Below are 12,218 nucleotides of genomic sequence, written 5' to 3'. Positions count from 1 at the left end.
TTATTTGCTAGTCACAATTAACATCCAATACATTACAGTACCTGTTTACCTTCTGCACTTTTACGAGGATAAATCTCATTATCCTAATAAAGATAAAAGCGTATAATTTATGCACAATTAGTGACACCAAATGGATTTGCAATCTGTTTGTTTGAGCTGCCCCGATGGCAGATGGGACGAGTTTTTGCACTTCTGTCTGGTGCCAGCAGCGGTAAAAAAAAATTCACCTTCAATGTATAGTTAGTTCCAGTATAAAAGACCATCACTGTGTGAATAAACAGTATGTGGGTGTAAACTCACCCAGTATAGCCAGCACAGTGTTGTCCTTCAGCACTTCCATGGAGCCCGAGCAGACGAAATAGATAGCCTGTAGAGCATCGCCCTGGCGAATGAGGAACTCTCCCGGAGCACAGAAGGAGGTTTTGATTATAAGTGAGAGGGAGCGCAGACACCCGCGACTGGCCGACTCAAATAGAGGCAGCTGCAGGAGTTCTTTATTCAAGTGCATGGCAATGTCAGCCCGCAGTTCATCTGGGAAGTCCTTCAGCAGCTGGAAAAAGGAAAGAGAGATTGCTTTCTATAGTTTTTTTGTTTGTTCATTCCCACTATTCAAATACATTTTCCATAGCATCATCCATTTAATAATTCGTTGTCTATTGTTTTATTTCATTTCTTCCTTTTCTTATTTATTTAAGTGGTTTTGGACTATTCTTGTTTGAATGGAAAACAGTAACTTTAATATAATTTTTTTCAGTGAAGACCTATAGTTTTAGCTGGATAAGGGTCTTTGGACGGCTATATGGTAATTTTGAAATGTTCCTTCATTTTTGGTTCTTTAAAGTACAAATATGGTTTTCTAAAGAGCTAGAGAAAAACATCTTATATCACCTTAAACACTGAAACCATTATTTTACTAAATAGACAAAAGGAAATGCGTATCCCATAATTCTATTTCAAGAAGGTAAGTTAGTTAATTGCATAAACAAAAAACACATTTTGAGAATTAATTCATTAGTGTGCAAAATATTGGTGATCTTTGCTGAAACATCACCGTTGCTCATAAGGGTTAAGTAAGTCAAAGATTCTGAATATTCCAGATTTTTATTCTCATTTTGATATACACTTTGTCATCAAAGAAACAACTGAAGCAAACAAACTGACTAGTACACTCTAATATTTGAACTTTTATAAGAGATCATGCAGAGTATTGGATATCAAAGCAGAGAGAGAGAGAGATGTTATGTAATGAGTTGTTTTGTGAATCAGCCTCATTAGATACATTGTGAGAGAAAGATGGAACCAGACTGTTTGTGAGCAGAGCAAAGATAAAAATGAGACTGTGTGAATGAGAGGCGGGTGGAAAAAACTAAATGAAATGATCAAAGACATGAGGGATTATGAAAATCTATAAAAAATGCATCAAACCACAGTGGAGGTATTATACTAAAAAACCCAATATTACAAAAAGACCCTATTAACTATTTTAATTAAAACTCTTGCATTGAGAAGAAAAATGCACGCAATATTTGAATGTGCAGAAACTTAAAAAAATAAAATAAAATATAAGCAGGAAATGAGTGGACATTCCAGACAGTAAAATACAGTTATTATAAGAATTTGTTATACTTCCTGTAAGGCTTCCAATAAGTCTATCTCAATAAGGTGTTTAAATATCTCTATACAACTAACTGAATGCAGAAGAAGGGGTTAAAGTCGTACCTCACTGACATCGATGCCATTGTTGACAGACCATGTTGTCTGAAAACACTCGAGCATGCGCTGCGCCAGGGCCTTGGGCAGACGGTGCACGCGGATGAAGTCTTTCAGGTCTTTGGTGCGGGTGTGATAGAGCGAGCGGCGCGAGTACATGCGCTGAATGATGGCCGTCACGTTACCAAACACCGCGGCGTGCATGAGTGCTGCAGAGAGACACGCAACATTTCAGTCAAGTAGATATCACCACATGTTAATAAACACTGTTGACAGTAATCTTTAAAAATACTGTAGCTTACAGTGATAATACCCCAACATGAAACCATAGTACTTTTATTTATAATGCTAAATGGTTAACAATGTACACAGACAAAGTTACTATAGATAATACCACTGTACCTACAGTACCTACAGCATCTACCATGTGACACTCACTTAACGAGTCCCAGCTCATGCTGTGTTAGTAAGTGTCACATGACTGTGCCATTTAGAATTGAATTCAAATCCACAGAATGCTTTCATTAACCGCAAATAAAGCAACACATCAATATGTAATCAATACACTGTATTTCATTTAATTAATATTATTTGTATTTTATTTTTTGTTTGAATTTTATAAGTTTTGTTAGTTTCTTTGCTGAAGTCCTACAATCAAAAAGGATTGGAGAGCACTCCGGGTGCTAATTAAAGTCTGAGGCATAAATTGTTGAGGAAATTGCATGGCTCTCTTCTGTTCAAGATCAGGGCTCTTTTAAAGTGCCTGCACCTGAGTTGTGTGACTGTGCTTGAATGAGGGGTGCGCTGAAATGTATGAAAACGGGTTCTAATAAGCCAACAAAATTTGTCATGGTCCTGCCTCCTTGTTCATGATTTTCCGGTCTAGTGGCAGGATCGTGACAGATCCCTTGTGTTTAGTGTAGAGAGAGACATGACATTGTTTGTTTTGACCTGCCATGCTCTCTCTCTGGTCTGGTCATTGGCCCCGCCCCCTCGTTCTCTCGTTCAGCTTTCCCTCAGTGTTTCATCCCCTACACCTGTTCCCTTGTTAATTATCCTTTGTTTGTCTCCCTATTTAATGCCCTCGTGTTTGCTGTCCTGTACTCGTTCGTTTTGCTTGTACCCCGTTTTTGACGTTGTGTCATTTTGCCCTGTGAGTTACAGAGTCGAGTCAATTCAAAGTTAAGTCTGTTATAGTTTGTTGATTAGTATTGTTTATGTCGAGTGTGTTCCTGTGTATGGGTATGGGAGGCAAATCCTGCCAAATTTAAATAAATAAATTAAACTATGAAAATGAAAACCAGATTAGCAATTTCATTATACACAACTGCGTGCACAATACAGTATGTGGGACACAGGGACAACGCATTGTCAGTGTGAAAATGAAAATAAAATAATTTCATTTTATTTTTCATTTTGGCACATATTGTGCACGCAGTTGTGTATAATGAAATTGCTAATCTGGTTTTCATTTTCATCGTTTAATTTATTTATTTAAATTTGGCAGGATTTGCCTCCCATACCTGTGTAGTCCAGTTTTAGTTAGTCAATGCTCTGTTGTGTTCTAGTTGTGTTATCCCGTTTTCTTGATTTACCTCATTGTGGGTTTTTGTTTTGTGTTTTATTTATTAAATAAATCCTCTTGTTAAACCCTTCACCGCTGATGCCTGCATTTGGGTTCTTCCCCATCGCATTCGTGACAAAAATTAAAAAGAGCTAATGAAAGTTGATTCAACCACCTGATTTCTGCAGGAAAGAAAAGCAACAACATCTCTGTAGTACCTCAATTGTACCTTTAAGAGCAAATGCTTCTTAGATTTTTGCCCCCAAAAAAGGACAACACGAATGGTTTATCATCTCTAGAGACCTCAACAATGTCTTAAAGGGATACTACCCAAAAATGAAAATTCTGTCATGAATTTACCCCCCCCCCAAGTTGTTCTTTAGCATTTTTGTTCTGTTTGTTACCATAGTAGGAACAATTAAAATGGTAGTGAAATGTGTCCTAGAACTGTTTGCTTCAAAATATCTTATTAACTAAAATGATACAATATTTTTTTCTACTAAGGTATTCAATGATGGTCCAGGAATCCTCCTGAAGTTTGCAGGGTATCCCAAGAAATTTTAGGCAAATAAGATGAAGCAAAAATTGTAAAAAGTCTACTGATCATTATTATTGTTAGTGTTTTTTGACACATGCATAATTTCCAGAATTGTTTATATTTGTACTTATCTAGTAAGTTTTTTCTCACTGTAGTTCCTTTTTTCCTACAGTACAATACATTTGAATTGAAAATGTCTCTTCTAGATTATATATATCTAACAAGTGTAGCGAACTATTTAAGTTTAGAAACAATATGTCTTTGTCACATTTACTATTGATCTATTATTTATACTGTACATAAAAATGATTTTAAAAATTATATTTTAGAAAGGTGGTCTTCACAAAAGCTTAATCTTTTTGGGATGTCCTGGGCATCAAAAAGTTTGAAAACGTACTCGGTTACTAACGTAACCTCGGTTCCCTGAGATACGGGAACAGGACGCTATGGGGAAAACTCCTTTTTCTCCGATGACTGAAGCTTTACAATAACGCATTGAAAACTGCATGGCCATTGGTGCTTTCAAAGTAAAACTTTGAGCCAATGTCAGCGAAGCTGCACGGACCTATGGCGATGGTGCCCGCCAAAATGGGCGGGGCTTATGGCTATATAAGCAGACACATCACCGTAGGGTCCTCAGGTTACTTCAACTGAAGCGACAACCATATGCAGCTTGTAAGCACGGCCAGGAACGCAGTACTCGTTCCCGTATCTCAGGGAACCGAGGTTACGTTAGTAACCGAGTACGTTCCCTATCGATACTTCACTCGTACTGCGTAGCAGGACGCTATGGGGAACCAGTATAATCCCGCCGTGCTACAAGTGGAACGAAAACATCATATAATCCCGAAGCCGTGGCTCGAGGATAGGTATGGGGCAGGGAATCCTGTGGAAGGCGGAAAAGCCAAGCTAATAGGTGGCCTAATCCGGTTAATCGTCCCAGTAGTGTGCTAGGTGCTGGTGTGGTTGAGGGCAACCCCAGCCCAGCAGTAGTCTTAAGCAGAAAGGACCCGGGCCTGTAAGGCCGGAACGTCCAGACTGTAGAATCTGGTAAATGTGGAAGGCGAAGCCCAGCAGGCCGCCGCACAAATATCCGCTATGGAGACTCCGCTAGACCATGCCCAGGAAGAGGCGACACCTCTAGTAGAATGGGCTCTAACTCCCGTGCGGCATAGAAGGCCCAAGGAAGAGTATGCCAGCGCGATAGCCTCAATTATCCATTTAGATATTCTATGCTTCGTGACCGGAAGACCCTCTGGTGCGGTTGCCAAAGCAGACAAAAAGCTGTTCCGACCGCCTGAATGGGGCAGAACGCTCAATGTAGATTTTAAGCGCTCTGACTGGACAGAGCAGATTCAGCTCCGGGTCCTGCTCAGAGGAGGGGAGCGCAGAAAGTGTCACTACCTGTGCTCTAAATGGAGTAGAGAGCACCTTAGGTACGTAACCATGTCTAGGTTTGAGGACTACCTTAGAGTTGTCAGGCCCAAACTCAAGACAGGAGGGGCTCACAGAGAGCGCCTGTAGATCGCCCACACGTTTTACCGATGCTAATGCTAGCAGCAGAGCGGTTTTAAGCGTTAAGGGACGGAGGTCCACAGACTGCAGAGGCTCGAAGGAAGGGCCCTTCAGAGCTCTCAACACCGTGGGCAGATCCCATATGGGAACGGTGAGGGGGCGAGGAGGGCGTAGCCGCCTGGAACCCTTCAAGAAACGAATGACCAAGTCATACTTTCCCACTCCTTGGCCCGCTATGGGGGCATGAGAAGCTGCAATTGCTGCCACATAGACCTTGAGCGTGGAAGGGGAGCGGCCCTTATCCAACAGCTCTTGCAGGAAGGATAGAATTAGTGATATGTCACAGGATTCTGGGTCTGCGCCGCGGGTTGTACACCAGGTGGAGAAGACAGACCACTTGAGGTTATAGAGTCGTCTAGTAGACGGAGCTCTAGCCTGTGATATTGTGTTCATGACACTCTTGGGGAGGACCGTAGGCTCCCGTCGAGAGGCCAAAGGTGCAGAGCCCACAGCTCTGGCTGGGGGTGCCAAATCGTGTTGCCTGCCTGAGAGAGGAGGTCCTGTCTCAGGGGAATAGGCCACGGGGCTGCTACGAGCAGCTGAGACAGTTCTGCAACCCAGGGCTGGTTCTTCCAGAGTGGGGCTACGAACAGCACCTTGTGCGCCTGTTCTCTGATCCTCCTGATCGTCTGTGGTATGAGAGCGATCGAGGGGAAGGCATAGAGGAGCCGGTTGGGCCAGTTGTGGGCCAAGGCATCCTTGTCCTTCGAAAAATAGGTTGGGCAATGAGTGTTGTCTTTTGAGGCAAAAAGGTCGATTTCTGCCTTGCCGAAGACTTCCCAAATTTTCTGAACCGACTTGGGGTGGAGCGTCCATTCCTCTGAAGGGACGTTGCTCCGAGATAGCATATCTGCTCCCTGGTTCAGTCTGCCTGGCACATGAGTTGCCCTTAGAGAGCGCAGATTGCACTGAGCCCATTCCAAGAGGCAAAGTACCAGGGAGAAAAGGCGTCTTGAGGAGAGGACTCCCTGGTGATTTATGTAGGACACCACTGTCATGCTGTCTGATCGGACTAAGACGTGGCGGTCCCGTAAGACCGGCAGGAAGTGGCGAAGAGCCAGCCATACTGCCTGCATTTCTAGGCAGTTGATGTGCAGGCCCTTTTCCTGAATCGACCAGTGGCCGAAGGCCGGTGTGCCATCGCACAGAGCCCCCCAACCCGTTTTGGAGGCGTCTGTTGTGACTACCTTTAGTCTGCATGTGGTGCCCAGGGGCACACCCTGCTCCAACCAAAGAGGATCCCTCCATGGGGCTAGAGCTGTTACACAGACCTGATCCACCCAGATGCGTAGGCGTCCGAGACGCCAAGCGTGAGGCGGAACTCTTGGTTTCAGCCAGTACTGCAGAGGACGCATCCGAAGAACGCCCAACTGCAGTACTTGAGACGCGGAGGCCATGAGACCCAGCATATTCTGAAACGCCTTGAGGGGGCGTGACGCTCCAGGCATAAAAGAGGCCATGAGCTGCTGAATGGCTAGGGCACGGTCTGGCACGATTCTGGCCGTCAGACGGTTCGAATCAAAAACCGCCCCCAGGAACGAAATCCGTTGGCTGGGGGACAGGGTGCTTTTGGCAAGGTTGATTCTGAGCCCCAGGCATTCCAGGTGACTGAGGAGGAGGGACCTGTGGGACTTTAGCTCTTCCTCTGACTGTGCTAGAACAAGCCAGTCGTCGAGGTAGTTCAGAATGCGGATTCCCGTCTGCCTGAGAGGGGATAGAGCTGCGTCCATGCACTTCGTAAAAGTGCGAGGAGCTAGAGACAGTCCAAATGGAAGGGCCATGTATTGATATGCAACCCCTTCGTAGGCGAATCTCAAGAATCGTCTGTGATGGGGGGCTATCTGGATGTGGAAGTATGCGTCTATCAGATCCAGGGAGAAGAACCAGTCCCCTGGGTATATCTGCGAGAGGATCTGTTTCAGTGTAATCATTCTGAAACGCCGTTTCATAAGGGCGCGGTTCAGATGTCTGAGATCGAGGATGGGGCGGAGACCGCCATCCTTTTTGGGTACGAGGAAGTAGCGGCTGTAGAAGCCCGACTCGGTTTGATCTGGAGGAACCAGTTCTATGGCTCCTTTGTCCAGTAAATTCCCCAACTCCGTGCGCAGAACGTGTGAATTCGCGCTCTGGACTCGGGCGGTGATCATCCTGCAGAAACGCAGGGGTCTGCGAGCGAACTGGAGTGAATATCCTCGAGATATTATTCCCATTACCCAATCCGATATCCCGGGGATGGCCCGCCAGGCCTCGGCCCGTATGGCAAGGGGTTGAATGCATTGGGGAGGTATGCCGCCTTTCGGGGGCTTGACTCCTCAGGAGAGTGGAAGAGGAAGGTTGCTCTTTTTCTGACAATGTTTGTGTTTTATATAAGTGCCCGCTATAACAGTGGTGGGTTGTGCGGGTGTTAGAACAGACCCGGTATTCACATTTTGGAACAAAAACACATTTTCGCCAGCACCTGGAACAGAACGGGGTGTTTGGGCGAACAAAAGAGCCTTCTTTGAAGGAGGTCCAGCCGCAGCGAGACACGGTTTCTTCCACTTCCTTTCCTCGGTCTCAGGATGGTGCCTGAGGTGCAGGGTCCAGCGTGATCTTTGGCCGGGGTCCCTGACGCTGAGGGTGGGGGAAACGTCTCCCGGAGCGAGATCGTTGACGCGTCTCAGCTCCTGTTACCTTCTGGGCAGCGGGGGGCGTGGCCTTCACCGGCTGCTGAGTTGGTGCTGGCTTGGGGCGAGCCGACGCAGGTCTGGACCCGGGTCTCTTGGGCAGGAAGTGCTTCATGGCCTGCGAAGATTTCTGCGCTGCGGTGAAGCGTTCCGCAAAACCCTCCACTGCTGGTCCGAAGAGGCTGGCAGCGGATATTGGAGCATCGAGGAAGGGGACCTTGTCTGCTTCCTTGATCTCTGTGAGCGTCAGCCACAGATGGCGCTCGAGCACCACGAGACTGGCCATCGATCTGCCTATCGCCTGGGCCGTGGCCTTGGTGGCGCGTAGGGCGAGATCCATCGCGCTCCGCAGTTCTTTGAAGGGCGCGATATCTGTACCGGACCCGTCCATGCCCTGGAGGAGTTTGGCCTGGTACACTTGAAGCACTGCCATGGAATGCAATGCTGAAGCCGCTTGGCCGGCGGACGAGAATGCGCATCCAGCGAGGGCCGAGGTGGTTTTGCACGGCTTAGAGGGATGGGCCGCTTTTGCCGTCCAACCGATGGCCGAGGGCGGACACAGATGTGCGGCCACTGACTCATCCAGGGGAGGCAGCTTCTCATATCCTTTTTCCTCTGCGCCGTCAACCGAGGTGAGAGCGGAATAAGAAGAGGGTCATAGACGGCTGAGTAGGGAGCGCGCCATGACCTGGAGAGTTCATCGTGAACCTCCGGGAAGAACGGTGAAGTTCGCTGACGAGGGGCTTGGCGGCGCCCCGGCAGGAACCATTCGTCCAGGCGGCTGCGAGCGGGTTCCTCCGGAGAGGACCACTCTAAGCCCAGCTCCTCCACAGCCTTAGTAAGGACCCGAAAAAGCTCGGAATCCAGATTCGGCGCGGGTTCGCTGTGCTCTATAGACGGCAGGGGGGCAGGGTCGAAAACCGAGCCCGACAGCTCCTCCCCGTCTGAAGCCGCTAACAACATGCTGTCGTCTTCCTCGAATTCGCTTCCGGCAGACGCCGGCGGACGCTGGTCGGCCTGGGAAAAACGAACCGGCGAATTTTCTCTCTGTGGAGAAGGCGAGGCACGCCGAGGGGACGTGAGCTCGCGCTTCCCTGAGCGCTTAGTTCCTCTACCCCGCTGCTTCGTCTCCGTAGAGTGAAGTGGGAGGGATCGAGAAGCAGATTCGCTCTCTGAGAAGAAAGCTATCCGCAAGCGCAGAGAGGAGAGACTCATGTTCTCGCAATGAGGGCATTGCGTCTCTCTGAGTGCGTCTTCAGCATGGGAAACTCCCAAGCATGAGACGCACTTGCCGTGACCATCGGCGGCGTGCAGGGATATCCCACACGAATGACAGTGACGGCACGGCATTTGCAACAACGCCGCAGGAAATTTGCTCATGGAAAATTTGCTTTTTAGAGCTTGCCGGATGGCAGCAGGGAACAGGAACCGGCGCTGCTGAGAACCAGCGAATCGCTGAGCAGAGAGGTCCAGTCCGCTGCAATGCTTTTTCTGACGGCGAAGCTATCAGTACGAGTAGCGAGGTAGAAGTCGTCGCTGAAGGAGAAGAAATCTGAGGACCCTACGGTGATGTGTCTGCTTATATAGCCATAAGCCCCGCCCATTTTGGCAGGCACCATCGCCATAGGTCCGTGCAGCTTCGCTGCCATTGGCTCAAAGTTTTACTTTGAAAGCACCAATGGCCGTGCAGTTTTCACTGCGTTATTGTAAAGCTTCAGTCATCGGAGAAAAAGGAGTTTTCCCCATAGCGTCCTGCTACGCAGTACGAGTGAAGTATCGATAGGGAACCCCTGTTCTAAACTACAGTATACTCAGATTTAATAACATAGCAAAGTTTACAATCATATGCAAGAGATTACAGATTTCGCCTCAGTTTTTCCAAGATCAAATTATTTTCATCTACATTATCCACATACACTATATACTGTAGCTCTATGCTATACTCTCTCCCTCTCTCTCACTGTCTGTGAGCGTTGTTCATTAGATTCACCAGACCATACTATGATGTCTACAAATAAAAAGAAATACTGTAAGTCAATTGGTGAAATACAGTAAGAACTTCAATATTTTATCTAGTGCACATGAGAGTACTGTATGCTCTGGTGAATCAACATGCACACTCTGATGTAAATAATCATTTTCAGTCATTTTTAGTCAGCGCTTATCAGTGTAGTTGTGTTCCTCAAATACTATATTTGTGGGATCTCTGGATGGGTAGAAACACAGCTGTCAGCTGGCCGGGTCTGTAATGGCCCTTAGAGGTAAGATTTGGTGACAGATTGATTCAGTGTGCATGTATATAAGTGTGCATGGATTCAGCTGGCCTCATCCGGCCCTCTCAAGTGCAGTGAGGCCTGTGTCTCTCTCCTCACGGCCCAGAGGACATGCCTTAAAATTCAGTCCACTGTCACGGTTTCTTCAAGACTTTCTATTTCTGTAGCAGCCTAATCCTGATGGTCAACAAGTTAGCTGGAAACAGCTAAGAGTGGACGGTGCATGAAAAGATGAAAAAAGAATTTCCTAAATTAAACTGATTTGCTCCGGTATTTTTCAGATACATCAATTCAACCCGTTGAGACAAAAAATCGGTTTTGAAACACAATGTTGTCTCATCAATAAGTAGATGCAGGAACACTGTTGAAATATTTACTCAACTATCATTGATTCTATGAATAGGGTTGATGATTTTGAGGAAGTTAAATGATGCTCAATAAACCATAGCCACCACTGGGGAAATGTTCTCTAATGATAAGGATAATCAATAAGTAACAGAGCTTATAACTTATAACTTTGTCAAATGTCTGTTGGTGCTTTAAAAATGGAAGCCCATGGGAAATGTAGTTTAAAAGTAAATGGGGGTGAAATTGGACACAGAACCTAATAGTGACTGACGGTTCACTAAAGAGCACTTCAATAAGGCAAATGCACTTCTGTCTTGTCTCATTAAGAATGTGGTCCTTTGGGAAATTCAGCCCTATACCAAGTTTAAATCTTTGGGAAAATGAAGTCCAATCTGGCACAACTGAGCCCGGTCCCAAATGACACATGTGATGTGGACATGCTGTCTTTTATACACTGCTGTGCAGAGTTATTCTAAATCTGTTTTCAGTTTTATTGTAGTTTATTTTGAATAAGCTTTTATTTTTTTAGTTTTAGTTTTCATGTTAATTGTAGTTAGATTTTTTGCAATTTATGTGCTTTTGTCATTTTGTTATTGTGCTGGTTTAATTTATTATTTTTTTTGTTTGTTTATTTGTATGTTTTTGTTTTTTTCTTTCCATTATTTTGCCTCAAAAAGTGCCTCAACGTTAACCTTTTTCAGTGTATTGCTGAGGCAAAATTTCTCATTTTCAGAATTATTTTGACTGATATTTTATTTGATTCCAAAATAAACTTTATAAAATAAACTAAAACTAAACTAAATAAACACAAAATTACATAATATAAACTAAAATATAAACATAATAAACAAAAAATAATCATATGTACTGTTTTTATTATATGTATAATTTTCTTATATTTGTTATATTATTTGGTTTTATTTATTATAATTACAACGTATCAATGTATTTTGAACTGAGCTGATAAATGATGTCTACCCCAAATGTACACTATTACTATTATTATTATGTGTACTTGTATATGTAAACACTCATTTGTACTGTTCTGTTAGTACTATATTGTATGTGATTTATCTATAACTTGTCATAATATTAAAACCTATAACCAAAATCCATAGCCAGTATCTTGAAAACAACAAATAGGGTTAATTTGCTGTTCTAGCCAAAAATACAATCAAGACCTCAAGACTTGTCTTGTCACACATCCAGGCAAGTGTCAGTGAGTTTTTTTCTACACCTACAAAGACACCCTGTAACTTGAAACTTGGTTCAGTTCTAATGGGTTTCATCTCATTTAGCTGAATCTATCAATCTATAAACGCCACACTCATATTCATGAGTTCAATGAAGTGGGTTGTACTTTCGTAATTTATAATTTTCACAGCCCATGTTTTTTCTGAGAAAATCACAACCCAGTGAATAGACTGTAATTTTATCCCTCATAGCAGTGTTTTCTATTACAAAATCTAACATTAAACGCAGCATCTTGCCTAAAGTTTGTAAAATTCACTTACATATGGAAACCTAGTCATTGAATTCCAAGT

The 12,218-nt window shown here is 44.7% G+C and overlaps 1 protein-coding gene across 1 annotated transcript in view; it reads right to left on the bottom strand.

Annotated features, from left to right (window-relative positions):
* kcnh3 (potassium voltage-gated channel, subfamily H (eag-related), member 3) overlaps positions 1 to 12,218 on the bottom strand; it is a 130,256-nt gene that overhangs the window by 20,700 nt on the left and 97,338 nt on the right. Inside the window, exons 9-10 of the mRNA XM_057335785.1 lie at positions 1,720 to 1,919; positions 301 to 550 (exon numbers count right to left, since the gene is read on the bottom strand). Of these exons, the coding sequence (XP_057191768.1) occupies positions 301 to 550; positions 1,720 to 1,919 (450 nt within the window). The remainder of the gene's footprint in view (positions 1 to 300; positions 551 to 1,719; positions 1,920 to 12,218) is intronic.

The sequence above is a fragment of the Triplophysa rosa genome, linkage group LG6, assembly GCF_024868665.1.
Source record: "Triplophysa rosa linkage group LG6, Trosa_1v2, whole genome shotgun sequence".
Taxonomy (NCBI): domain Eukaryota; kingdom Metazoa; phylum Chordata; class Actinopteri; order Cypriniformes; family Nemacheilidae; genus Triplophysa; species Triplophysa rosa.
Note: the sequence above shows the minus strand (reverse complement) of the source record. Positions and strands in the feature narration are given on the sequence as shown.